Here is a 27,701-nt window from a genome sequence, read left to right as displayed (position 1 = left end):
GTCCTATCTATAAAGGTAGGAGAATTAGTAGTTTTACAGTTCATGTAGCCTATACTCTTTACTGGACATTTCTTCTTTTTGGACCTAAAAAATGCTTTTCTAAATCGCCCAAATTGGAGTTTGCCTTCTACAGTCGCCCTTCATTTTGAGTTTTTGATCTCGCGCTCCCGTGATTTTTGTATCCAGTGCTCCCGCAAAACTTTTAATATTGCATTAGGGAGCCGCCATCAATATCGCGGAGTATTTGTTCATCTTCTGAATGAGCAGCTGTTGTACACTTTTTTTACTTTCGCTTTCGCGATCACGTGTGCTCTGTGTAAAAGAAGATCAGATATTTGTCACAAGCTCAGGATCAAATCCTCCATCATGACCTGTCAGCCATCTCCTCTCAACCAGTGATCAGTGAAATGGAAATTCATGGAATTTGTCTAATTTTAAACTGTTGCTATGGCTTGATTTTCCCTCATGGGTTAAATGTTTGAAATGTTGCATAAATAACATTTGACTGAAATGCTTGTATTGAAACACTTTGCATGCTACCTATGATAAAACTGTGCTAAGTTTCATGTTAAGTTTTGTGAAGTTGGCCCACTGGCAGGAAGCTTTTTACCTGTGTTTATGATCAGTAGCCTATGCATAACAGTGACTGTAAAAAAAATTTGATATGGAAATTACATATTTTGAGTTTTATACTTAGGATATCATTCGCTACTTTTGGCATTACTTTAACCACCAACCAAGCAACCATACCCCAGCCCCCCACCCTGCTCCGCCCGGACTAAAATATGTCCGGAAAACTAAAATATGGTCGCCCTTATGTAGCCATTACTAATATTGCGTTCACAGTCAATATGACAAAACCAATTTATTATGAATTATTTCATGCTGATATTACTACAAATATAATATATATACAATATACAATATACAATATATACAAATATATATATATATTATATATTTTTATTCACTGGGTATAGACAATCATGAAAAACATTAATAAACGATTAATAAACACTTGCCTGTCCAAGTCAGATCTCCTGAAGCAGATAATGATTATGTCATAACATTTATCTTAAAAAAGTTCAAAATTGTAATTATATTAATACGAGTGTGTTATGATGAAAACAGGGTTGACACAACCCATGGAAAATATTTTTTTATAAAATAATTTGTCTTCTAAATTATGAACAAAATGTTTATTTCCTGTGAAAACATGTTCTTGATTGCTAAAACAGAAAGGTTGAGAAGGCGGGGCCAGGACAGGGGAAAAAAATGCATATTTACAGAGAAAATACTAAAATAAAATAAAAATTTAAGATGATTTATTTTTCTTTGTCGTCTTTAGAAAAGTTAATAGCACATGGTAAAAGGTTATGCCCACACTGACACACACTGTGTGAGGGACATGCTTTAGAAAGACCCTGCTGCGTCAGTGAATTTCTTAGTTTAATTTCCCAGATGATAGGAATCGATGAACCTCTTTGTTTTAAAAGAGTCATGAACTGTCATAGTCCATGATACAATAGCATTTTTTTTTTTGCAGTTTGTATTTTTTGTTTGATGCAGTTGGTCAATAAACTCCAACAAATCCTCTGTAAAATAACCAAATAAAATAAAAAAATCAAGTGTTTATATTTGAAAATTGGTTATTCAGTCTTTCAGGTAATAAATGCAACTGCTCTGTTCTTCAATGTGTTTAACAGGTGCAGAAGCTGAATGTCCTCTTCAGCTCGACCCACAGAGAGTTGTTGTGAGATACGGCGGTTCTGTTGAAGTTAACTGTAGCACTTCAGTCCTACATAATGGGATGGGATGGGAAGCCAGTGAGGGAGGAGTGCCCAAGACCTTCAACAAGAGTCTGATCACATGGAGAGTGATAAAACTGACAGAATGGGATATAAATCCATCCTGCTACATAAATCTAAATAATAGTAAACAGTGTCAAATAGAGCTCCCAGTCATCTTTTACAGTGAGTTTCTCAGTTACTGATATTTTTTCCTGTTCATTCTCAGAAATATCTAATAAATGTACATTCATCACAGCAGATTTCAGAGTGTGTAAATCTTCCTCCACAGAGACTCCAGACAGTGTGTCCATCAGCACTGTGAAACACAGAGGACCAATGAAAGAGGGACAGCAGTATGAGCTCCAGTGTGACGTTCATGATGTGGCTCCTGTTCAGTATCTCACTGTCAAATGGTACAAAGGACAGACTCTGCTGCATCAAACCAACTTCAGTGACACTGAAAACAAGACTTTAGTGAATAAAACTGTCACACTCCTGATCCGTCCAGACAGAGATGATGATGGAGCTCAGTACTGGTGTGAAGCAGAGCTGGATCTGGGAGCTAAAGGACCTCAACCTCCTCCTAAAATAAATTCATCAGAACCTCTTAATGTTGAAGTATACTGTAAGTTTATCATTGCTAAGTTAGCCATATAATTCAGTTTATATTTTCTGTAGGGCCTTCTAGTGTGAAGGATGTACAACTGTCATATATCAGACAGAGATTTGCATATTAATTGAAATTATTTGATAAAATATTAGATATTAATTGAATGAACACAGATAAAAAGGTTTCAGTTGCTGCTCATCGTGATGCTGTTGTGCTGAGAAATGTATCTCTGTCCTATTCAGATAAACCACAACACTCCAGTTCAACAGAGACCATCATTAAAGATGATAAGGTCATGCTAGATTGTTCAGTGAAGGCAAACCCGGCTCCTGACTACACATGGTCCTCAGATCAACTGAAAAAGACGATCACATCCTCAGTGAAGTCCTCAGAACTCAGTCCAGGAAAATACACGTGCACCGCCACAAACATCCTGGGAAGTGACAGCAAAGTATTCATCCTCAAATCTACAGGTCAGTTTTGATCAAATAAACATTAATATGACACTTTGCCTCAGTTTTTCTCTCAATCTCAGTTTGAAATTTGATTTAGTGTTTTTTTTACATCCTACAGGATGTTTTCCCATTTCACTTCACTACACTTTCATGTCTTTCTATGTCAGTGTGATACAGCTTTTGAAGCATCTTGCATGACATGGTGTTCAGAAACGCTTAAGAGAAGTTTAACTTTAAAAAAATGCATCTCTCAAGACCTTGCGTTTCTTCCCGTTCCAATGTCCACATCTTGCATTGTTCAAAGCCAAAACATGTTCAATGTGAACTAGCCCTCACTGTTCAATATAATTCTGCAGTGATGTTGTACCCATGGTTCCTTTGAGAAAAAACACAGTAGGATTTCCTATAGAATTTGGTTCATTACAGAAAATTTGTTTGTTCATCACGATAACCTTCTCAAATGAAAATGAGTTTGTGATAAACACAGATCTACTGTAATTTCAGACATTTTAACCAAAAAGAACCAGAAGTGCTAACCTTTTTTTTTTTTTTGCATATTGGGCTAATGACTTCCGATACAGGGTGTAGTCTATTCCATTTGAAATGAAAATCCTGAAAATGAGGAAGGAAACCTGCATGTGTTTGTGACATTTAGTCACATAAGTCGATTATCTTAATCTCACAGTATTGACCTCTTTATATGTTTTTGTGGTCTTGAACAAGCTTGGCATTTGCATTCAATGATTCATCGGGCAGTTTTTATGCGAAATGAGGAATAGTGCCACAATAGTCTCTTGTAGTCTCCGGTACACTTCCTGCCAGGCCGCGCCAGGACTGCTGCACTGCTGCTGGCTGTGTGTGTGTTGTACAACCAACAGAGACATGCTTCTGTTGCTGAAGCTGTTAACTGATTTCTCTGTTTGTAATATCATTGTTGTCTTTTCTCCCACAGAGAGGACCACATTCTGGGCTATTGTTTTAACAGGCGTGGTGGTGGCAGTGGCGTTAATCATCGCTTATTTGATTTTCAAGTTTAAGTTTTCCAAGAATTCTCTCATTTGATGAACAAGAGATGACCTTACAGTGAGACATTCTCCTCAGGGAGATCATAAAAAACTTGATTATTATGGGTTGTTTTTAAAGGAATAGTTCACCCTCAGGCCATCTAAGATGTTGATGAGTTTGTTTCTTCATCAGAATATGTTTGGAGAAATGTTGCATTGCATCACTTGCTCACCAGTGGATCCTGTGCAGTGAATGGGTGCCATCAGAATGAGAGTCAAAATAGCTGATAAACACATCAAAGTAATCCACAAGTAATCCAGTCCATCTATTAATGTCTTTTTGCATCTTTAAGGCTTTTGATTCTAAGCCACCACTTCTGGCCATATTCTATAACAACAATTTCTCCAGTGAAAAAAATCTGTCCGCTGTTGTCCTCTCACATCACAATACACCAACACATGTGTTTAGAACCATTTGGACAGTTTTGTAGATTTTTATTATCAGGGGAACTATGCCTTTAATGAATTGTGATTTTGCATGGCTTGGGGTGTTGCAGTACTGGGAACTGTTATGGCACTTTTTTTTTTTTTTATCGCCATATTCAACTTTTGTGTCTAATTATTCTGGTCCTGATAGAAAAAAATCATGTCTCATAATTGCCATTAAATATAACCCCTTTTTTGTGAAAATCCCATTACTGTCCAACGTACATTATTTTTCCATTATTGCTACACATGTAATAATAACAACAATATTAATGTTTAATTTGTCTGTTCCACAAAATGTCTTTTTTAGGTCTTCCCAAATTGTATAATCCTCAATGTAAAGCTTAACTTATATGTTTTTACCCATTAACGGCTTCATCTATCCACCATAGTTTTATACCTAAAGTGAATTTATTTGTTATACAACCTCACATTATTTTTATACAGAGGTTGGGACATTTTTGATGAATAGGCTTTTTTGCTATTAAATGTACAGCATGCTTTTTTCGATGCATTTTTGTAAAATATAAGGATTGATTAATTTTGTTTTTATTTTGTGGTGTATTAGCGATCAAGAGCATGTTATGAATGTAACCTTACTACCTTACTACCTAAAAAAGTGTTAGCCAAATGAACCTAGTAACTGCAGGCTAATGTATTGACATGAACAGGAATCCAGTTGTTGAGAGCGAAGAAGCAACAAAGATTGCTGCATTGAGAAAATGAATATTGATGTCAGTAGCCAACAACTTTCATCACAAAGACTGCACAGATTCTCCATAATGCTGATGAAATAAAAGAAAAATGTGTTACCTCAAATGATAGTAGGTACTAACCAAGGGTGTTATACATCCTTCACTGTGGTCTTCATATATTGGTATGCAAGCATATGAAAAGTTTTGATACTGAAAGTAGAGTTCATTTCCTTTTCTCTTTTCCTCTTCAGCTAATGGCATGATGAGGTCAGTGGAAAAACAATGATCATGTGCTTATTTTTCACTCTATAATTGCTCGTAGCTATGATACTTTGTATGGAACAAGAGTTGTTGATTAAAACTTCACAGTGTTGGTAATATTGCTTTGAACACAATAATATGACAATGTTAAAAAAGTACGGGACCTTACTGTAAAGTCCAACTGACATTTTTCATACTCTCCGACTACTTTAACACGTCTGAATGTCTTTGAATAATGTGGTAGGACACGTACTGAAAAGTTGCAGTAAACCTCCACGTTTCTTCCTCTGAATGTATGGTAGCTTTTTTCATTTTTGTCTTTATTTGTGTGCTTTTTAAATAAAACAGAGTCTGTTCAAAAACCATTGCCTCAAATATCCCTTTTCAGAAAAACGAGTTTCTGCATGACTAACCATGACAACTAGGATTACAAAACCTCTTCATCGAAATATTATATATTTTTGTCCTGACAAGGTTTTGTTAACTTGTTAGTCATTACAATGCAAGCACAAGTTGCTTTAATTTCTGTTTAAATGAGATCATTTGAATCACTCAAATGGTATCTGGCTCTACATTGTTTAGTACATGTAGAGCTGCCCCTCAGAAAAACAATCCGAAACCATGACTTATGTGTCAAATGAGCTGTATTTTGTGCAGCCCTGTGTTTTACACATGACCTGAACGGGTTTGACTGCCAAAGTATGTGTGAGAATAGTGTTGCTGTGCGACCGCTCTTGGGACGAGTTTAGAGCTGAGAGCAGGACTTCACAAACACATCTCATGCAGAGGTAAACATGGATTCAACAGTATAGTATTAAGAGTGAGGAGGCTGAATTTCTCCAAATAGTTAAGTCCAAGACAAACTACAATACAATACATAGGAAATAAATGTGAGTCAGTAAAAAACCCCATGAATCATAGAATTTAGTATCCGCTACCTCACATTCAAGACAGCACATGTTCACATTAATGGACTAAGTTAGAATACAAATTGATATTTGTGAGGTAGCCTATGCACTGTATGCAGGAATACCCGCTAGCATAACTGTGTAATGATGCAATGATTAATTTGGGATTATACATGTGACCAGTTAACAAACTGAAACAAGGCTGAAACCTGAAACCTGAAACCTGAAACCACAAGGATACTTTCTAAATGTGGCCAGACAGACTTTGTCCCTCAGGGTAGAGTATTTATATTGAGTAAAATATACACAAGGACTGCCACTGATGTTTTATAATTGGAAAATCACGTTGATACTATCAGAAGCAATCTTGTTTATATCCTGTTGAGGCATATATAACTATTGTAGCGGTCCAAGATAAGATAAAACGAGTAACAGAAGGATCACATAGGCTACAACAATCTACATGAAATCAGAAGGAAAGTTTTGTGGGTTTAACACCAATATGCTAGTGAACTCCTAAATGTTGAGACCGTTGATTTTTTGCAGACTAGCAAGCAAATGTTGTGGATATTGTATATATATTTTTAAATGTCCTGCCATAATTTTATTTATTTTAAACGTTAAATATACCAAAGAACAAAATGCAACGGTCTAATTATTCCTCAAGTAACTCATTCTTTGTGCACAAAGTTTGCTAAATAACGGATCTTAAAAGGGAGTTTCTCGTGACATTCAAAAATGTTAAACGCAGTAAACGCAAAAACAAACACTTTTGCGACCTCCACTGGTCATGAATGAAAATTAATAACAGCTGAATATTGAGCCACAGAATAGCATAAACAAATAAATGCTAGTTTTATTATATGATAATATATTTGTTATTTATGATTTTTTTCGGTCATTGTGTACCTGACTCGTGTCCTAATTTTTGTGCTCATAATAGCCTATTAATTTGTCTCGGTAACTCTCTCCATGATTTGATCCCAGTCCGGAGAAATAGATTTCATAAGCCCAAGTCAAGCATTCTCAAGATAATATAATTGTTTTCAAAGTTTTTATATACGTGTTCATTATTTGGTTGTTGTGTTTCAAATTATGTTTTATGTTTCTGCTTCGGATGACCTTGACTCACATTTTGATCACACAGCTGCCAGTTCAACATTTCCCGTTTTCTTGTTAGTGCGCTATAAATATAGCAAGAGAGCGCAGTCCAAAATAAATCAATAAATAAATAAAACTGAAATATTTCATTGTTTTCTCTCAGACAAAAACTGTGCTTCTGCTAGATATATTTTGATTTCATACAAAAATTTTAAACAGCATTTTCAATATTGCTGTGCATTTGTATAGCATTAAACTTTAACTTCCCAGTTTAATGTCACATTTTATTATTAGGTCTTTCGACATATTCAATGTTTGACCAAATAAAAAGGACAGCATTTTTATCCCACTATTTGATGTGAGCATAAGTATTGGAACAGTTGAATTAAAGGCAGATGTAAAAGATTAAAAGCTAGTATTTAGTTTAGTATTCCTTGCATGCAATCAGAGCAGTGAGTCTGCAATCCATAGACATCACCAGACTCTTGGTCTTATGCTTTGAAATGTTTTTCTCCAGGCTTTAATGCAGCCAATTCCAGCTGTTGCTTGTTTTGGGGAGTTTCTGCCTTTAGTCTCCTCTTTATTCCAAAACTCTGGCTCACATTTTAATTTTGTCTTTCTATTTTTGGTGTTCAGAGGTTTGCATCTTGCTGTGTAGCTACTGTAATTCTGTGTCCAGTTCTCCTGCGGACTGTAGATTGACAGAGCATCACCCCAGCTTTCTGGAGGTTATTGGTGATTTTACAGACATGTATTTTAGGGGTAATTTTCACAGCTTTTATGGTTTGTCTGTCATCAACTACTGTTGTTTTTCTCAGCCGATCAGGGCGTTGTTGGTTGCTGATGTCACCGGTACTTTCCAAACTCTTGATATCTCCATCCTTTGTTTTTCCTATCATTCTAACTGACTTCCTCTTTTCTTTCAACATCCAAATTGCTTGCTTTTTTTCAGAGTTGGCTTCCTCGTCTTCATCCTGGTTTTGTGTGTCATAATTGAATTCCAGACTTAGAATGCAGAAGCGATGGACATAACGGATAAGACACATTCCCTGTTTTTAATATCTGAAGAATTAATGCAACAGGACACACCTGAACATATTAGAAAGACCTGTGAGGCAACTGTTCCAATACTTCTGCTCACATCAGATACAGAGAGGAAACTCTTCTTAACTGGTAAAACATCTTTGTGTTGAATCACCCTATAATAAAATGTGACATTCTGTAGTTTGGTCTCATATTCATCTTTTAAACATATTTACAAATTTCTTGACTCCACAGCAAACAAAACAACTTCTTACTCTTCAACTTCTTTCAATACTTATGGAGGGCACTGTGTGTGTGTGTGTGTGTGTATATATATATATATATATATATATATATATATATATATATATTCACTGCAACAGTAATCTGCCAAGTGTCTTTATAAAAAAAAAAAAAAAAAAAAACAGGCTAAAGTGACAAAACATTCAAGATTTATAAAAGTTAAAGTTAGACATTTCTTTTTTAGTTGTTTAAAAAGTTGTAATAAATTGATTATACTGCAGATATAATTTAGTACCATATTAACATATATAAAAATCTAAAACATAGTACATTCATTTCTATATTTTTTTCCTCTCAATAAAAGTGACTGCAGAGGAAGCGACAGTAGTAATCTTATATATATATATATATATATATATATATATATATATATATATTATTCCAATAACTGAATGAACACAGGAACAGAATGAGAGGGAAACAGAGATATAGTAATGAAGAAGTTTGTGGCATATCAATACCCTTGCTCTGTATAATGCTTGACCAGCCTGCAGCAGTCCTCCACTCATGCCTCTGTGTGTACAGTGTGTAATTTTAGATTAGATAAAACTTTGTCACTTCACATGTAAGGTACAAGGCAATGAAATGCAGTTAGCATCTACCCAGAAGTGCAATAAGCAGTAAGTACAGAATATACAAGGTCTCCAATATGTACAATAACTATACAGATAAGTATTATGAACATAATTTACAGATTTAAAATACTCTCAGCATGATATACAGATAGGTATACTATGACAATACTATACAGATGGATTATGTAAAAGTGTAGTACACTATAGGCAGAATTATGGACATCATTTACACTATTGCAATGGACAGTAAAGTGCATAGAAAATATTACAGTCTGCAAATGGGTTACTCAGTGTTTTTGGATGAACAGACAGTAATGCAAGTTGTAACAAGTTTACTGTTTTTTTTTTTTTTTTTGCTTGTTGTAAATAAATAAATCAGATTTAGTGATGAAGAGGAGTGAGGAGTCTGTGTGTATGGTGTGTGGGGGGGTGGGGGTGGGGGGTGTCAGAGGGCAGAGTTCAGCAAGGAGACAGCTTTAGGGAAAAATTTGTTCCTGAATCTTGTGGTCATTGTCCAGAGGCTCCTGAAGCGCCACCCGGAGGGCAAGAGGTTAAACAGCCTGTGGCCAGGGAGAGAGGAGTCCTTCAGAATGCTGCGAGCTCATCATAGACAGCGTTTCCTCTTGATGTCCTCAAGCGCAGGAAGTGGTGTCCCTGTGATGCGTTGGGCAGTTTTCACCACCTTCTGCAGTGCCCTGTGGTCAACAACTGAGCAGTTCCCATAACAGACTGTGATGCAACTGGTCAGGATGCTCTCGATTGCACACCAGTAAACGTTCACCAGGATGGCTCAAGACAGCTGGTTCTTCTTCAGTCAGTGTCCTGAGGAATAAGAGGCGCTGGTAAGCCTTCTTAACCAGTCTGGAGGTGTTTGAGGTCCAGGACAGGTCCTCCGAGAAGGTGGTGTTTGTGTGTATATATATATATATATATATATATATATATATATATATATAAACTATCTTGTGGTATACTTAACAACTTTAAATATATCATACATTTATCATACACAAAACAAACTTATACTCATAGCATTATGAAATTACTTATATGTATATTGTAATAAACATATGTATATTTTGAACTCAAATATATAAAAATGAGAGGTCAACATCAGTGTAATTATGTTCAATGTATGTAACTTTAGCTTGATCAGTGTGGGTCCATGTAATCATTTACCATGGTATAACAGGATACAAAGTTCAGGTGTACATACATTGACCCTAATTACACTAGAAGGGAAAAAAAAAATCATCAAAAGTTTATTACACAAACAGGAACTACTCCACGAAGCATTTTGCAATATATATATATTTATTTAAAAAAACAGCAAATAGGAAATAATAACCATCACATAGTCCACAAATATTGTGGAGGCAGTGTGAACACAGTTACAGGAAGATGATCGGTGAAAAGAAATCGGAGGAATATATTCTTGCTTAATATATTTAAATAGGGATTTGAGATAAAACAAAGTGTCCTCTGAGTGTTGAGCAGGACCACAGAGTGCAATATTCTGGGTTTAAAAAACTTCTTATACCATTATTTTAATATAAAATGCCAATGTAGTTCATTACAAAGTCATAAAGAAGTCAAAAATGACAGACCAGTCCAAAAGATGATGTGTTTTCTGCAGTAAACCTGTTGATTAAAGAGACAGTCCATCATCGTTTACTCACCCTCATGTCCTTCCAAACATGTATGACTTTCTTTTCTCTGTGGAACGTTAAAGAAGATATTCTGAAGATGTCCATAAAATGAATGACATGACGGTGAGTAACTAATAGACCCACTGCAGGTGTTTAGTACACAGTGCAAAATCCAGTATTCACCGTTAGTTGAGAACTGACAGTATTGCATAACACATTCATTTGTCTGAGGTTTTCTGTGAATATGCTACTCATTCGGTCCATCTTTTTTGGTTATCGCCAAAAGAAAAGTAATTTTAAGAGTCCCAGATCTCCTTTGAGCTCAGAGAAGAGGCCACACTTTGCTCCAGCACACTTCACTGCAACCCAGCGCTCTCGCCGCCACCGTCGAAGTCTTCAGGAGGAAGCTCCATCCTCCTCTTCCTGTAAGGTGTGATGGCTAGTTAAAGCAGTCTCTATCTCTCTGCCTCCATGATGAAACTAGCATGCTCGGCAGAGGCTTGTTGAGTCACGGCCGCCGGCCAGCCCGGTGAGGGGGTTTGGGGCATGAGCTGACCTGGAGTCCATCGCCCCTGATGACCGGGGGTTGCCGGAGGGCTCATGGCCCAGTTGGTGTGAGGACCTGGTGATGTGGTCATAGAAGCGACAGGACTGCTGTTGCCGAAGCTCTCGGAGGCTTTAAGATGAGAGAACATGACTAGGGCGTCTGGGAAGTTGGGTGGTGTCGCTGGTGTGTTGGCTGGAGTGCACATCTGGAAACAAAGAGAGAACAGATTTGATTCTGGCATGGGTTTCACCCACAACCCTGTTTCACAAAGCAGACTTTTTTTTAAAACCATGCACACTGAATGAAGAATTTGCAGAATTCCAGCAACAGAGTCACTTTCATAAACAAGGAATTCAGGAAGTTCTTGAAATTATTGGCCACAGCTCCTTAATAAACACCACAAATTTTGCTAGAGCAACGTTTAGTCTTTCAGACGCCAGCTTTAAGAAGATAATAAGTGAAAAACAACACCTATGACGTCTTTTGTGACATGTTGTGCTCCTGTTGATAAAAAAACAAATTAGAAAGCATTTATAGAATCTAAGAGCCGTTTTTATACGATTGGTCAATCGCAACACTGTATTCAAATATTGTTTGATAACGAATGCAAACCTGTATACATTTTTACTTTTATTCAGCAAGGATGTGTTAAATTGATCCAAAGTGATAGTGAAAACATGCATGTTATGAAAGATTTCTGTTTGAAAATGCTGTTCTTCTGAACTTTGTTCATCAAAGAGTCCTGAACAAAAAAAAAAACCCAAACAGTTTTAACACCGATAATAGTCAAAATGGTTATTGATCATCAAATCATCATATTAGAATGATTTCTGAAGGATTATAAGACTCTGAAGACTGGAGTGATGGTGCCTAAAATTCAGCTTTGCATAACAGGAATAAGTAAAACTTTTAAATATAATTGACACAGCCATTCAGAATTGTAATCAAATTTTAAATATTACAGATTTTCCTGTATTGTGTTTAAATAATGTCTGCTTGAACATAAGAGACTTTCAAACATATTTAAAAGAATAATAAAATCGTACGATTTGATCAGTACTATAACTGATTCTTTTGGGCAGCTGATTTCCTGAATACATGGGCTAGCCACAATGACATAAAATGATAAAATCATTTAATTAATGTTTCAAGTCAAGAACATTTATTTAGTAAATAGTTCTGTAAGTTAACCAGTCTGGAACCACCAGATATACCACCAACTATAACCAGTCATAGTTCTGTAAGTTAATTGTTAAATCCATTTTAAGCAGTTATTTCACTCAGCAGCTCTGAGGGCTTTCATAAATACTGACTAGGGTTTGGTTTACCAATGCACAGGCAAAAATTAGATTTGTCCTTTGACAGTAATTTAAAAGTAGCCATGTCTGAATCACAAGTATATCATTATATTCTACCAGTGGATCAAGGATCAGCTGGTTTATCAGCAATCAAGTTCCATCAACTGAAACGAAAACCCCTCACACACTCTGGGACATGCTTTCTGTTGAACTTTGAGAATAATAATGTAACCCTGAAACTGAAAGCTGCATGAGTAAAGGCTTTTCTTGAGAAGAGCTCAAACAATATGCTGTCATTCGAAAGTGTAATTTGTCTCTGCTTCCCAGTCAGAAGTCACACACGGATCATTCTTGCAGTATAAATCACCCGTCTTCTCATACTCTCAGGGGGCCAAACATTTTAAAGGAGTCATATGATGCAATTTCAAGGTTTCCTTTCTCTTTGGAGTGTTACAAGCTGACTGTGCATAGATAAGATCCCTGAAGTTGCAAAGACTAAAGTCTCAAATCCAAAGAGATATTCTTTATCAAAGTCAAGACTCTACTACTCCCTCCTAAAACGGCTCATTCAAACACACCCCCACATGACTACTTCACGATGTGGAAATATTTGCGTAATGCCGCCCAAATATTTACGCAAAGAAAGCAGTCGTGGTTTCTGTAAACGTAGTTAGTGTTGAAGCAGCCATGTCAGGGAGATGCTGTGTGTATCTAGGCGAAGGAAAAGCACTTTATTTGGCCTTCTGAAAGTAGATACAATTTTTGAGATTACTTACAACAGAACAGCAACGCATTTTATGGACGGCCGTTTCGTGAATCTAGGAGAGGAGGTCATTCTGACTTTGCTACGACAGTCTGGCGCTTCTAAATCAGATAGTGTAAGTATGATTTGTTATTAAAGTATTTGCTATTGAATGTTCAAATGTGGAGTTTAGCGCATTGTGTGTGTGTGTGTGTGTGTGTGTGTATGTGTAACACATACGAGCTTCATCACTGTGTCTGTCACGTGTCTCTGTTCCTCATTCAGGCTTGAACTGATGGTAAATCTTAGGACATCATTAACAGTCTTTACATTTATTCTGAAAGATGAAGCTCATGATTATGGAAACGGGAGTTACATTTCCAAGGAGTGCTTGTGGTGTTCGGCCAATCACAATGCACTATATCAGTTGGCCAATCAGAGCAGACAGCGCTTGTCTGAAGGAGGGACTTTGTAGAAAACAACGGTTTGAGAGTCAATGTCAACATATTCTGTTCCACCTAATACACAAAATAATGATCTAAAAAAATAAAATAAAAAAAAAGTCATATGGCCACTTTAGGCAAATATATTTCTAGAATAATATTCTAAAATTCAAATTTTTGATGTAGATGTACTGTAAGACACTGGCAATATATGAATGAAATGTATTATTACACCTGTTGTTAGTCGCTAATTAAAAAAAGTCAATCGCGTGGCGCTGGTGACGTCACTATAGCAGCGTCCCGGTCCCTAAAGAATAAAACACCCTTTCCTAAAATACTGATATGAGTAAGTCTCATGTGGGTGTACTGTACCTCATTTAAATATTGCATCATTTTAGCGATGCTCATTTTATGAAGTAAACCTTCTTACTTATCAAACTAGTATATAAGTAAGTGAGACGCAAATGAGGTGCTTTCCAAGGGTTAACTAAATTTGATTCGCTTTGCATGTGACCGGTAGTGTTAAAACTTCTGAGTAATTCCAAACAGATTCCTTTCATTTCAAATATCTGCTAAATAATTACAAATGTGGGTATTTAAGCCAGTGTGGTTTTGAACATGGTACACTGCGTTCCTATCGTCCCGATCTGATTGTTTTAGTGCCAGTGTGCCAAGTCAAGCGCGTGCGCTCTCTCTCTCTTTCCTGGAATCGCCCTCCCCCACAACTTTGGACACGTTTGCAAAAAACGCAAGTCCCATGAGTCCAGATTATTATATCATCTTAAATATTAACATATTTAATCAACTACCTACGGGAGACTATCTGTGCTTAAACGACAAAGTTACGGATTTTAAATGACATAATTGTAGCCTTCACTAGAAACATGTCAGCCTGTGTTTATTTTTGTCTGACTCGTGCTCTCAAACATGGCGGAAGTCATAATAACAGATATGAAAAACTATCAATTAACGACAAGAAAAAAAAAAAAACATACTCACCATTTGATGGCTGTAAGGAATATTAGCCTCTTGGAAAAATGTACTGAGAGCAGTCTGCAACACCATAATAAAATAGTTAGAAGAACATTAATTCAGTCATTCTCGAGGAAGTAGGCAAATGTGCATTGGTGGGTTTTGAACATAAAATTAAACATAACTTTCACTGAAGCCACCATTTTAAATCACTTTTAAAATAATTTATAATTGTAACAATATTTATTTTCAATGTCTAATTTATAAGACAGTGCTGTCTGGTGCTTGTCTCGCATTATTATAAATTATGTCTATATATAAATGAACTAAAATTAATAATAGTGATTTATGCTATTTTTCTGCTGTGCCACAAGACAAGTTTGATGTTCCTTGACAAACAAGCAAGCATACCTCAAACTGCCAGTGTGAAGCTTGTAGAAGCCGCTTTGCTTGATCTGCCGCACATCCGGCTGTAAGAACAAACTGATTTATCATAACCTGATGCCTTAGCTCGTCCATATTTAGTTAAGAAACCTGTATGATTTCGTCGGCTTCAAAGTTTCAGCTTGCAGTTTTCAAGCAGCACTCAAACATCAACTTGTCGACTGGAAACAAAAACAAAAAAATGTTGTGAGTTCAGTTGAGCCGTCCCACTCATGAGTGACAGAGAGGAACTCTGGGATTTGTAGTCAAGTAATGAAAGCTTGTTAAATACAGGACAGACATTTGGTTTGCATGAATATTAAATTTATGTTAAATTTAAACAGACTTTACATCAAGGTCTCACCACTCACTGCTGGGATTCATATATATTATATATATTATCGTTTTAATAATTGTTATTATTATTATTAATATTATGTCTGACTAACTGGTTGTAATATACTATTCACCAAAAATCTATTCATTTTCACAAATTGTGAATATACAATAATTTGTAAGTATTTTATTTATTTATCTGTATTTTATTTGATTTATTTTCAGATTCTTGATGTTTGGTGGGTTTGGGGGGGTAATAGTTGTTAGACACATTTTCTCGATTTTTGTAACATATATGCTATTATTTTTTAAACTAAAAACAAAATTACAAATAATAAAAATAATAACAATAGTGAAACCCACATCTTACAAAAATGTGTTGTCCCCTGTTGTTTATTCATAGATAATAATAAATATGATTTCAATTATATTTTGACCATTGAACAAGGAAATGTCCCTTCATTTCATAAATTTGGATTTATATATATTTTGCATACAGTTACAGTTAATTTACATTTAGTCATTTAGCAGACATTTTGACAAATGAGGATAATAAAGAAATCATTATCAACAAAAGAGCAATAATATGCAAGAGCTGTGATAAGTCCAGTTAGCCTAACGCAGTACGCAAGGTTTTTATACAATACATACAATAAATAAAAAGAAAACAAGTAGATAGAATAGAAAAAGAATAGAGAATGCTAGTGTTAGAGAGTCTTTTTTTAAATAAACAAAAAGGTTAAAAAAAGAGAAAAATAATTGAGAATGCTAATGTTAGAGGGTAATTTTTAATAACAAATAAAAAGAAAACAAGCAGTTGGAATAAAAAATAGAATAGAGAGCGCATAATTATAGATCTTACAGATATTTAGGCCACAAAACATACTGTACATTATTGTCCGTGTCTCAGCGAGATGACAACTGAAGCTTGTGTTCTCTTGACTAGATGAAAACAGAGCTCTCATGGTCAGCTCAGCCAATCGCAGAAGCTTGAGCTCTTTTGATTGGACGAGTATTCGCTTCACGTGAAGAGCTCAGCCAATCACGTGGCGATATGCTACAACCCTCTCGGGGTCGCCTCGCCTCGCAACAACCATTTCCTTGTGTTGTGTTTTCACGAAGAAAACACAGCGTCTGTAATATTTGAGACGAAACACCAGGGACAGAATTATCTGCAAGTCTTTTATAATTGATTTTTGTGTGTTTATATGCCTGTTCGCATCTTGTTTTAGTGGGTACCAGTTCGTGACAGGCGAACGAACTAACGTTAGCTAGGTGCTGGCTTGCTAGTCAGTTAGCCACAGAGTGTCGAGTCTGATCCAGCGGACTGAACTGAACTGAACATCACATAAAACGACTGTACGAGACACATCTGATCCGACTCAGAGGCACAAAGATGCCGTTCAAACACGTCATGTTAATTTGAGCGCTTTGTCGATTCGGAGCCGTTGTTGTTATCACGCGGCTAATGTTAGCTGGTTAGCTGACTTCTTGTTGTGCGCATTTAATAACCACTAACGTCACTTTGATCGGACTGTGTTGGAGAAATGGGTTCAATTCTCAGTCGAAGAATCGCTGGTGTTGAGGACATCGACATCCAGGCCAATTCTGCATACAGATATCCTCCGAAATCAGGTAAGACTGACTGTTGTGATAGAAGGCTCTCGTCTTGTATGCACTTAACTTGATTTCATGAGCTCAGATAAGCCCATTAATCTAATAACGATGTAGTTAAAGATCTATATGAAAAAGGTTCATTTTTTGCAAGTTTCACTGCCAGTGTAAACGATGACAAAGGATGCCTTCATGGTTTCTTCACATATAACTCTTCCAAGTGTAATTGTCTACCTAGCCTATTTATAGCCACGTTTTCAATGCTTTCCTTAATATATAGACAAATTTAGGTAATTTAAGGTAAGTAACACAGCCATTAAGAAAGGTATTAAGTACCAAACAACTACAATATTACACATGAGCAAGCCAAAAACTGTTTATTTGATCTGAGGACCCAATGCAAAATGCAACTTATTATAGTCCTTTTGGATGCTGTGAAGAATGTCGAAAAGATGAAAACTATTGATAAATCCCAGCAGTGGAGACCTTGATGTAAAGTCTGTAAGAATTTACCATACATTTAATATGATGCATCAGATTATATAATTACTGTTTTCTTTCTCCAAGGAAACTATTTTGCCAGCCATTTTTTCATGGGAGGAGAGAAGTTTGACACCCCTCATCCAGAGGGTTACCTGTTTGGAGAAAACATGGATCTCAACTTCCTTGGTAACCGCCCAGTGCAGGTACATCTGAAGTCTGAAGGTTTTCTGACTTGGGTTTGTGGTGTTTCCACTGTCGTGGTCTCTTTTTCATGTTTTAATTTTTTCATTACCTGCCACAGTTTCCCTATGTTACTCCAGCGCCCCATGAGCCGGTCAAGACATTGAGAAGTCTTGTCAATATCAGAAAAGACTCATTACGATTGGTCAGGTACTGATTCAGGATTGCTATATGAAATATAATCAATCATATCTTGATAACAAATGATCTCAGTTTGGTGCTGTATGTAGTCACTTCTATTTTTATTGACACACTTGCTATTAAGTAATGTAGCATTGTTGTTGTCAATTTTGTAGGTATAAAGATGATGCTGATAGTCCTACTGATGATGAAGGTGCAAAACCAAGGGCCTTGTATGGAGTGGAGTTCACCTTTGACTCTGATGCACGAGTGGCCATCACTATCTACTGTCAGGCTTTTGAGGAGTTCTCTAATGGGATGGCAATGTAAGGATAGTTACTAATAGTTTTAATTAAACATTACAAGGTCAGAAATAAAAAAGAGAAGAAAAGAATACAGCAACTTGCTTTTAGTGTAAGAATAGCAATTTGTAAAGAGTTGGATTAAATAATCCTTTGAGTAACTCCTTTATGCAGTTGTTCTTGTTCTGCTTTAAAAGTTAATTTGTAAAGCTGTGCATGTACTAAAGCTTAGTAATTGCAATCAATCACTGGAGCCCCTGAGCCAAAGAGAATTTACATTTAAATATGGAAAATCTCTGTAAATGTATTGAATATTATCTGAAGTACCTTAATGGCATTATTATGAAAATGTGTTTATGATATTTGTGCACTAACAGTATATTTCTCTTCTTAAGATACAACCCCAAAACCCCTGCACTGGTCTCGGAAACCGTATATTACAAAAGAGGGGTTAGCCAGCAGTTTACCCTTCCATCCTTCAAGATCGATTTATCTGAATGGAAGGAAGAAGATGTAAGTATCTTCAGTCTAGCTCAGTGCTGTCTCTCTCCTCTGATGCTCAAATCCAAACTGGCTTCTAAGATATTGATTTGATCTCTGCATTATTAGTTTGCATTTAATCAAAGGCAAGATCAAGCAAATCCAATAAAATGAAAATGACTTGCGTTGGAAGATGTCAATTATTGGACCTCAGTTATGCATTTCTCTTCTTTTTTTTTAGCTCAACTTTGATTTAGACAGAGGTGTTTTTCCCATGGTGATCCAGGCTGTGGTTGATGAAGGAGATGGTATGTTTACAGGACAATTATAGTAGAATAGATTATAAATTATTAAATGGTTTGCTCTAACAGTCAACACTTTTAACATGTTGTGTCTACACAGCGCAGTATTTCCTGAATATTTAAAAACAGAACCAATCAGTGTGTTTACTTAGCGCTGTTAGAAATGTGCATTTTAATTGTAATCATTTATTTCAGATTGTTTTGGACATGCCCATGTACTGCTGGCAGCATTTGAAAGAGTGAGTTGACTGATGTCATATGCACACTTTTGTAAGCAGTTGTGTATTTGTCGATCATGTTTTTTCTTTTTTACATTTACAGCATGTTGATGGCAGTTTCTCGGTCAAACCTTTGAAACAGAAACAAATAGTGAGTCTTAATTTCCATATTGTCCTGTTTGTAGCATTACTCCACCAATTACCAGTTAGCGATGGTATGTGTTCATAATATTTTTGTTCCCTAATATCTGCTTGTACACCACAGGTGGACCGTGTCAGCTACTTGTTACAGGAGATTTATGGAATTGAGAACAAGAACAATCAAGAGACAAAGGTGAAAAGATGATCAATTTAAGTTCATTACATTTGTCTTAATCGCATCCAAATTAAACTTTTTTGTTTACATAAAATATGCATTTGTGGTTTGTATATTTATGTATATATAAATACAAGCACATGCATGTGTATATATTTCAGAAAAATATGTTAGGTTTTTATATTAAATATATTTATATACAGTATTAATTGTACGAATATAAATACATGTTAATATTTTCTAAATATTTGCTGTATGTGTGTGCATTTATATATACATAAATGTACACAGTATATGTAAATATTTTGGATGCAATTAATCAATTACAGCACTAATTTATATAGGTCCCTGTAATAATGGAATATCTCATTGTGATTTTTCTCCCCAGCCGTCTGATGATGAGAACAGTGACAACAGCAACGAGTGTGTGGTGTGTCTGTCAGATCTGCGGGACACCCTGATTTTGCCCTGTAGGCACTTGTGCCTGTGTAACTCCTGCGCTGATACTCTGCGCTACCAGGCCAACAACTGCCCGATCTGCCGACTGCGTATGTAACTGCTTTTGAAGGGATAGCACACTTAAAAATCTAAATCCTGTTGCCATTTACTTCTATGGAACACAAAAGAAGATATTTTGAAGAATGTTGATAACATAATGGTTTCAGTTCCCATTGACTTAAAGCATATTTCTTCCTTACAATGACAGTCAATGGGAACCGAAACTACTGTATTTTCTGACCATATAGTGGAAGTCAGTGGGAACTGAAACCCACATTCGTTACCCACATTCTTCAAAATATATTATTTTCTGCTACACCGAAGGAAACATGACACGATTTGTATTTTTGGTTGAACTATCAGTTTAACAGACCCACGGTTGTGTATCATTTGAGTAACATCCCAAATATGATGTCAATAAATTCAGCCTTTTTTGTCTGTCTCCAGCGTTTCGAGCTCTTCTTCAGATTCGAGCTGTAAGAAAGAAGCCTGGAGCGCTTTCTCCTGTTTCCTTCAGCCCCGTGCTGGCTCAGAGCATGGATCATGATGAGCACTCGGTATGACACACATCCATCTGTGTTGTCTCTATACAAAACAACAAGGCATCACTCTCTGATTCTTATTGTTTTATCTCAGAGCTCAGACTCTGTTCCGCCTGGGTTTGAGCCCATCTCGCTCCTGGAGGCTTTGAACGGTCTTGGTGCCGTGTCCCCTGGCCTTCCGTCTGCTCCTCTGTATGATGAGATCAACTTCTCTGGGAGCCTGAGTGGAGAGAGCAGGCAGCTCAGCTCACCTGACCACTCTGGAGACAGCGGCGGACAGAAGAGCAAAGTCAGCAAGTCACCGGACAGGTAAACCTGACCCACTGCATGTTTGTTTTTGGGCTATGACAGAGAAAAGCAATTGGACCTAACAACATTGTGTGGATATGTACTGTACACTATTACTTCAGTCTACAGTGTCACATGATCATTCAGAAATGATTCCTTTGATTCACTTCTGGGGAAACATGATCAGCGTCGACAGTAGTGCTGATTCATGTTTTTGTGGAAACCATGATACTTTTTTTTTCTGGATTAAAAAGAACAGTATTTATTTTTGGAAATAAATATTTTGTAACATTATACATTTCCTTAATATAACTTGATTAATATAAAAAATCCTTAATTTCTTCAAATTTCTGACTTTTTGAATGTTAGTGTATCTTTAAAAAACAGTCAGGTGAACAAGTCAAGTTTCTCTTTCCTTTGAATTCATTCTGCACCGCACAGATGTTTTACTAGGAAACAGGAAATATTTAATAGTGCCCCTATTATGGGTTAGGAAAGGTTCATATTTTTGTTCTGGGAATCCCTACAACAGGTCAAAAAACGCATTCATTGTCTTATAATATGCATTTATCTTTTATCCTACCTGCTCAATGACTCCCAAACAATTCACTCAATGATTCATTTTTCCAAACCCCTCCTTTGCATGAGCCTAATCTGCAGTGATTGGTCTGATTGGTCTCATTTTCATTTCATCATGAGCCTGTAACCCTGATAAAGCAGCGTTTGTGAGCGCAGTGCTGCTTTGTGTACAGTGTTACTGGCAAACCAGTCCAAAAGCGGCAACTAGTGGCAAAAAAAAATTATTTGCATTTTCATTCAGAGCAACCTGAAGACCACCAAATGGGCGGGCAATATGCTAATGTTCAGTGTTGACATCAACATGAAATGGCTTGGGATTCATTTTCGAAAACAACTAGTTTTTATAAATCAGAGACGACTCGGTTTTTTATTATTTTCCTTTTTTGGGTGGGGACAAACTTCATACACTGTGCACTTTCAGATTTAAAACATTGCAGGATGTTTTCATTCACTTAGTGCTGTTACACACTGCATGAAAGGTCATTTTCAAAAAGCCATAATGGGGGCACAGGAATAAAAATAGCACTTATCAAACTATTTAATGGACTTTGTAACACTACTTTCAAAAATGAAATAATGTTTTTGGCTGATCTCAAGTGAGACTGTTTGGTAAATAAATTCTCGTGACAGTGTAATAATAGGTGACCTATGGCAGCTTGAGCTTGAACTTCCTGCTTTAGGCTGGCTGTGTGTCAGCGCAAGAGGTCATAAGCTTCTTCTTTCCATGAATCAGAACAATGACTCGGCTTGCCCTTTTCAGTACATCCTGTTGACATATTGGCAATAAGGAAAATGTGTTCAATATCTTAGGAAGCAGGCTTTTTTTTTTTACTCATTGTCCATCTTCCTGTTTTAACCTAAGGTCACGGCCAAAAGTTTTGCAAGTGACAAATTTTGTGTTCTGCGAAGTTTGCTGCTTCAGTATTTGTAGATTAAAAATAAAAAATATATAATATATAAAAAAATGTATAATGTGTCAGTATTTACAGCAGTGACCCTTGTTCTTCATCACCTCTGGAGTTCGCTCTGGTATGCTGGATATTAGCTTGTGAGCCAAATCCTGACTGATGGAGATCCATTCTTGTCTTATTAGTTCACAGAGATGATCACAATTTGTGGGCTTATGCTCATATTCAATATAATTATCTTTGAGCCAATTCTTTATCAATCTTGCTTTGTGGCATAGTGCTCCATCATGCTGGAAAATGCACGGATCATTGGAAGAAGTCACTCTTGCAGGGCATCCCATTCTTTATTTCTGACAGTGTTTTTGGGCAGAATTATGAGAAAGTCCACTCCTTTGGTTGAAAAACAACCCCACACATGGATGGTTTCAGGATGCTTCACTGTTGGCTCAACAAAAAAAATCATGGAAGTGTTCACCTTGTCTTCTCCGAACCGTTGATTTTCCAGATGTCCCAAACAGTCGGAAGGGAGCTTCAGAGAAAATAACTTTGGCACCAGTCCTCTACTGTCCAGTCCTTGTACTTCCTGCAGTATTTCAATCTGTCCATGACGTTTTTCTTGAAGAGAAGTGGCGTATTTGCTGCCCTTCTTGACACCAGGCTTTTGACCAAAAGTCTTGACTTCACTGTGCGTGCAGATGCTCTCACGCAAACCTGCTGCCCTTCCTGAGCAAGATCTGCACTGCTGGAGACACGATTCCAGATGAGTCCTCAGGAGGAGACGTCCTGGCGCTTGATGGACACTCTGGGACATTTAGAAGACTACTACTTCACTACAATCAAACCTATTCTTGTAGCAATTTCCTTGCATGTGAGGACATTATGATGCAAAGCATTGATCAATTATTTCAACTACATCTGATCAATCTACACAATTATCTAGAAACAATGTGAATGAACATCACAACAGCGTAAGCTGCAAACATTGCAAAACACAACATTTATGTCACTGCCAAAAAAATGTTGTCTTGACTCGTCTTCTCTGAGAAGTGTCCATGTTTGTTTATAGTAGTTTGTGTTCTCTTTCCATCTTACAGATCCCCTTCCTGTGGGGCGCGGTCACTAGCAATATCCAAATATACAGATTAGTATCAAAACACTTTGTACTTCATCACCGCTCATCACCTAGTGTCACATGTCCACAGCGCCACCTAGTGCATCACATTTTAATAGTGAGATGAAATATAAAAGAGATTTTATAGTTTCCTGCGATCAGGATAACAAAGGCACAATCATCTTATAGTGTTTGTACTTGTAGACTAAATTAGTGCATCATTGCTAGTCCTGACAGTCTGTGTGTTTGCAGCACTCTACGCTCTCCATCGTCACCCATTCAGGAGGAGGATGAAGAAAAACTGTCAGAGATGTCGGATGCACAAGCTCACATGCTGCTGTCTAGCAGTCCTGCCCCCACTGAGGTCAGCAGCACAGCTCTTATAGCATCTTACACACGACCTGCACTTTTCTCATGTTCTTCTGTGTTTGTGTTGTCAGGGTACGGCAGGAGAGGACGCCCCCGATTCACTGTCTCCTGAAGATGGTGAGTGACTCTCACTAGAAATAGGAAAATAAAACAAATGCTATAGTATGTGAATGCTATTCTTCGTGTGTTAAATGGTCTTATCAATAATGTCTTGAAAGCAAACATTTCAAAGTCATATCGTTTGCCACGTTGGCTACAAAAAGTTTTACCAAATGTCCAAATAGGAGGATTTAAAAATTAGTTAAAGTTATTTCCCTAAATATTTTATTCTCCGTAATGTTGCATTTATTTGATCCAAAAATTAGTTATGCTATTTTGAATGTCTTTACTGTTACTTTTGATCAGTTGAATGTGTCCTCACTGAACTGAAGTATTAATAACCCCAAGCTGATGAAGGGAGGTGCTTATTACAAATATTTTGATAGCAAGTGGAGAAGATAGAATCCAGAAACTGCTAGTGTCCTGTATGCATTAATATCAGACATTTCTCCTAACAAAAGAAGAGTCTATTGTGCAATTACAGCTGTACTGTACTGTTTGTGAATCTCTTCAGAGGATCGATTAAATTTGGAGGAAGAGGCGATGAATGACTGCAGCAGTGAGCACAGCAGCTTTACCAAAACTGAAAGTGACTTGCCTGGAGACCTGTCCCTCCCCGGTGAGCGCACATCCGGACACAAGAGCCCATTGCGCATTATTTAAGTGTTTCCTTTACAGAAAGATTATTGTCTTGAGCTTGTGTGCATTCCTCCAACAACACTGTTTGTTCCTACTCTCTTGCAAGTTGACAGACGCTATGTTTCTGGCTCTCGGTCATTCAGCTTATCTAACCTGTGTGCTATTTATTCCTTGACTTCCTTTCCCTGCCTTCTCTCGTGCTCTTGCTCTGGGCAGCTCTAGGTCCTGATTCCTGCTCTATTGGTTTGGAAGAGTAATGGGTATGTAGGCCTCTGTGTGCTTCTCTCGGCTCTTCCTCCATGTTCTTATCCTCAGTGCCGTTCAAACCTATACAGCACAAAAAGTTCTTCAGTTTAGAGTTTGGCTGGTTAAATTGATCATTAAATAGTTGCTTTGATGCCTTATGTTATACTTTAAAGTAGCTGTTTCTAAAATATGGCATGTGATTTTATGATATTAGTGTTGAGTAGTTTTTTAACTGCAGTGTTGGTCATTTCTGTAGGGTTATCTGGCTCAATGGAGAGTCTGAACACTCAGAGTACCTGGTGCTCCAGCCAGCCGCTCCTGGGTCCCTCAAGCCTTTTGCACATGGACGATGATGAACTGGATGTTTAACCCTGCTCATCTCCTTCTTTGTACAGCCCAATATGTCTCCACATTGCAGTTCGATGCACTCTCATTCCAGTATCCCACTTTGAATATGAATGACTTGTTCCAGGCCTTTTGTTTTTGAACATTAACTGGCTAAGGCTGATGAGCTTGTTCTGGTGGTCTGTTATATTTCTTGTGCTTGGTTTTAGGGCTCTATTTGATCAAGTTGCTTCACCCAAAGTCACCTTTACATTATTCAAACTCTGTATTATTATCTTTCTTCCATTAAATCACTAAATTGGATTTATAAAGTACTTGTCGGGCTCCAAAACCAGTCAAATGAAATGATTAGTCTTTACTACATATATCAAGTAATCAAGTTTTCAGAAGCCATATGAAATTAAATTAAATGAATGAGATAAATGAAAAAGATTAGTGAAATGGTAGATGGTTGTTGCAGATGAAATTCCTGCTGATTTGTGGAGAAACTTAAAAATAAAGTTTTTTTTATTTTTTATTAGTATCTGTCGGGAAGAACTTTGAACATCCAAGGAAACCTGCTATTGCACAAAAGTTTAAAATTTTGAGACGATTAAAATTTTATTCACACTAAGAAAAACATTGTTTAATGAACTGTTTGCTGAAAGGTTCTTTGAGGAACTTGTGTGTATTGTTAAGAGTGCAGTTGATGGTGATTGGTTATGTAATGCTGGATATAGAGCTTTGACCCAGGACTTGATTATAACGGTAATAAACATACAGCAGCTTTTTACAATTAATAGACAAAGCACATTTCAATAAAACTCATTTCAGGATATATGTACGAGTAACCGTAGAACTTAACAAATGATCATCTGTTGAACTAATGAGTGAATAATACAGAAATAGAATTGTAACTGTGCATTTGAAATGTTTTAGTAAGTGCTTAAATATCCTGAACTTATTTGTGTGTGTGCTAACTGAAAATGCAAATAACAGAAAAGCACTTCTGAATATATGTATATCCCTGATTTCAAATGTAATATTCATAGTGATCAAATACTGTCGGAAATGGTGGACTTGTTGTCAGTTTATGACCAAATATTGTGCGGTCTAACAGTGCTTTAAATGTGCTTGCTTGTTCAGCTATTTATGCTCTAAAACTAAAAGGACTAAAAAAAAGCCATGGTGCACTCTCTTTACATAATTATTTGCTTATGAATATTGTGATTTTGAATATATGATTTTTAAATACTTAAACATGTGAAGGCATTCCTTTCATGTTTTGGTTCGGATGTTATTGAATTGTTTTAGAGTGACGACTTTGTGAATAATTGACTGCCTGGTTGTATTTCTTCACAGCTGGACCCTGTATTTCTAAGAAAGAAAAAAGCTCAGTGAACAAGTCCCAAGAAGCATGAAATCTCATTGTTCTCAAACATGCAGATCTGCAGTGTCTTGTAGCATTATGCATATGCAGGTTTAGGTGCCTTTAAAGAACAAAGCAAGTGTTGCTACAGCTTTTGCTCCTAGCCGTGCTGTTCTTGTGCTCATCGGCTGTAACCTTTAGCCTTGACTATGTTTATGCTTTAGATGTGTGGCTGATGTTCTTGTTTGTAATGATCATTTTAATCTGATATTCTGTAGGTTGAAAGGTATTGCTTATACAAATTTTATGCTATAATAACACGATTTATGTTGTATCTTCTGTTAATATCTATTAAGCTGCTCTGTATATGTATTTTAATCAAATGATTTAATTGCTTACAGCTCTGCATGGTAATGTCAATGTAAGATGTACAGTATCACTGCTCTGGAATATGCATATTATTTATTTCCTCAAATAATGTGCCATTTCAATTAAATATTCCACTGTGCCTTCTTGTTCCTCACTTATGCATTAAAAGTCATTTAAAGCACACGTTCAGTGATTATGAAAGCAATGTATATTATTATTATTATGAAACAACTTGTTGTATATTAATTACATGAATGTTAAATCCTTAATGTAAGAAGTTGAACCTTCAAGTGTTTTTTGACTTATTTTAGCAGCGCTTAAGCAAAATGGGGTTTTGTCACTTATAATACGCCATTTCTGCATGTACTTTGGTCAGGGGCACCGAAAATAAAAAGTAGAACTGAAATTTAGACAAAAGAAACTGTAATTTAGACAAATATTCTACTGCTGCAGTGCTCTACTGTGTGCTGATACTACAGAGGCTTCAGTACTCTTCAAAACACTTTCTAAAATTACTTAATTAAAAATTTATTTTCCTAGATTTATTTATTTATTAAAACCTTACAGATCCACAAAAAAAAAAAATCTATACATTTTTTGGTGATTTTTCTGACCTATTGTAATAAATGCACCTATCTTTTACGGCAAATTCTTTAATAAACAT

General features: G+C 36.5%; 3 protein-coding genes across 6 annotated transcripts in view; 2 read left to right on the top strand and 1 right to left on the bottom strand.

The window, feature by feature from the left end:
• The window catches only part of LOC113095411 (CD166 antigen homolog), a 37,002-nt gene extending 31,345 nt beyond the window's left edge, over positions 1–5,657 (top strand). For all 3 annotated transcript variants that reach the window (XM_026260930.1, XM_026260927.1, XM_026260931.1), the window contains 4 exons: positions 1,707–1,973; positions 2,080–2,415; positions 2,643–2,873; positions 3,808–5,657. In XM_026260930.1, the coding sequence (XP_026116715.1) occupies positions 1,707–1,973; positions 2,080–2,415; positions 2,643–2,873; positions 3,808–3,917 (944 nt within the window). In that variant the 3' untranslated portion in view covers positions 3,918–5,657. The remainder of the gene's footprint in view (positions 1–1,706; positions 1,974–2,079; positions 2,416–2,642; positions 2,874–3,807) is intronic.
• Positions 5,658–10,506: 4,849 nt separating this feature from the next.
• On the bottom strand, positions 10,507–15,467 carry LOC113095416 (UBA-like domain-containing protein 1). The gene is made up of 3 exons (XM_026260939.1): positions 15,274–15,467; positions 14,890–14,943; positions 10,507–11,612 (listed from the first exon to the last, which is right to left on the bottom strand). The coding sequence occupies exons 1-3, from the start codon at positions 15,379–15,381 to the stop codon at positions 11,316–11,318; spliced, it is 459 nt and encodes a 152-aa protein (XP_026116724.1). The 5' UTR covers positions 15,382–15,467; the 3' UTR covers positions 10,507–11,315.
• A 1,201-nt stretch (positions 15,468–16,668) lies between these two features.
• LOC113095414 (E3 ubiquitin-protein ligase MGRN1-like) lies at positions 16,669–27,220 on the top strand. Of its 2 annotated transcripts, XM_026260937.1 has the most exons (17): positions 16,669–17,256; positions 17,803–17,921; positions 18,020–18,108; positions 18,255–18,404; positions 18,776–18,893; positions 19,102–19,168; positions 19,358–19,401; positions 19,484–19,531; positions 19,646–19,714; positions 20,085–20,244; positions 20,642–20,751; positions 20,831–21,045; positions 23,875–23,986; positions 24,063–24,108; positions 24,605–24,709; positions 24,946–24,989; positions 25,232–27,220. In XM_026260937.1, exons 1-16 carry the CDS (start codon positions 17,169–17,171, stop codon positions 24,984–24,986), a joined length of 1,581 nt encoding a protein of 526 aa, XP_026116722.1. In that variant the 5' UTR covers positions 16,669–17,168; the 3' UTR covers positions 24,987–24,989; positions 25,232–27,220. The 2 variants fall into 2 exon arrangements, with proteins under 2 accessions (XP_026116722.1, XP_026116721.1); XM_026260936.1 differs by lacking the exon at positions 24,946–24,989 and having other exon boundaries at positions 16,670–17,256.
• The last annotated feature ends 481 nt before the right edge of the window (positions 27,221–27,701 follow it).

Source organism: Carassius auratus, unplaced genomic scaffold, assembly GCF_003368295.1.
Source record: "Carassius auratus strain Wakin unplaced genomic scaffold, ASM336829v1 scaf_tig00215721, whole genome shotgun sequence".
In the NCBI taxonomy this organism is placed as follows: Eukaryota; Metazoa; Chordata; class Actinopteri; order Cypriniformes; family Cyprinidae; genus Carassius; species Carassius auratus.
Note: the sequence above shows the minus strand (reverse complement) of the source record. Positions and strands in the feature narration are given on the sequence as shown.

Excerpts from the sequence above, each read along its gene's own strand:
- LOC113095416 (XM_026260939.1), bottom strand. The coding sequence starts at position 15,381 with ATGGACGAGCTAAGGCATCAGGTTATGATAAATCAGTTTGTTCTTACA. Across the intron at positions 14,944-15,273 it reads CTTCACACTGGCAGTTTGAG|ACTGCTCTCAGTACATTTTT; the intron begins GTATGCTTGCTT and ends ATGGTGTTGCAG. Across the intron at positions 11,613-14,889 it reads TTCCTTACAGCCATCAAATG|ATGTGCACTCCAGCCAACAC; the intron begins GTGAGTATGTTT and ends CTTTGTTTCCAG.
- LOC113095414 (XM_026260936.1), top strand. The coding sequence starts at position 17,169 with ATGGGTTCAATTCTCAGTCGAAGAATCGCTGGTGTTGAGGACATCGAC. Across the intron at positions 18,109-18,254 it reads GACTCATTACGATTGGTCAG|GTATAAAGATGATGCTGATA; the intron begins GTACTGATTCAG and ends TCAATTTTGTAG. Across the intron at positions 19,715-20,084 it reads AGAACAATCAAGAGACAAAG|CCGTCTGATGATGAGAACAG; the intron begins GTGAAAAGATGA and ends TTTTCTCCCCAG.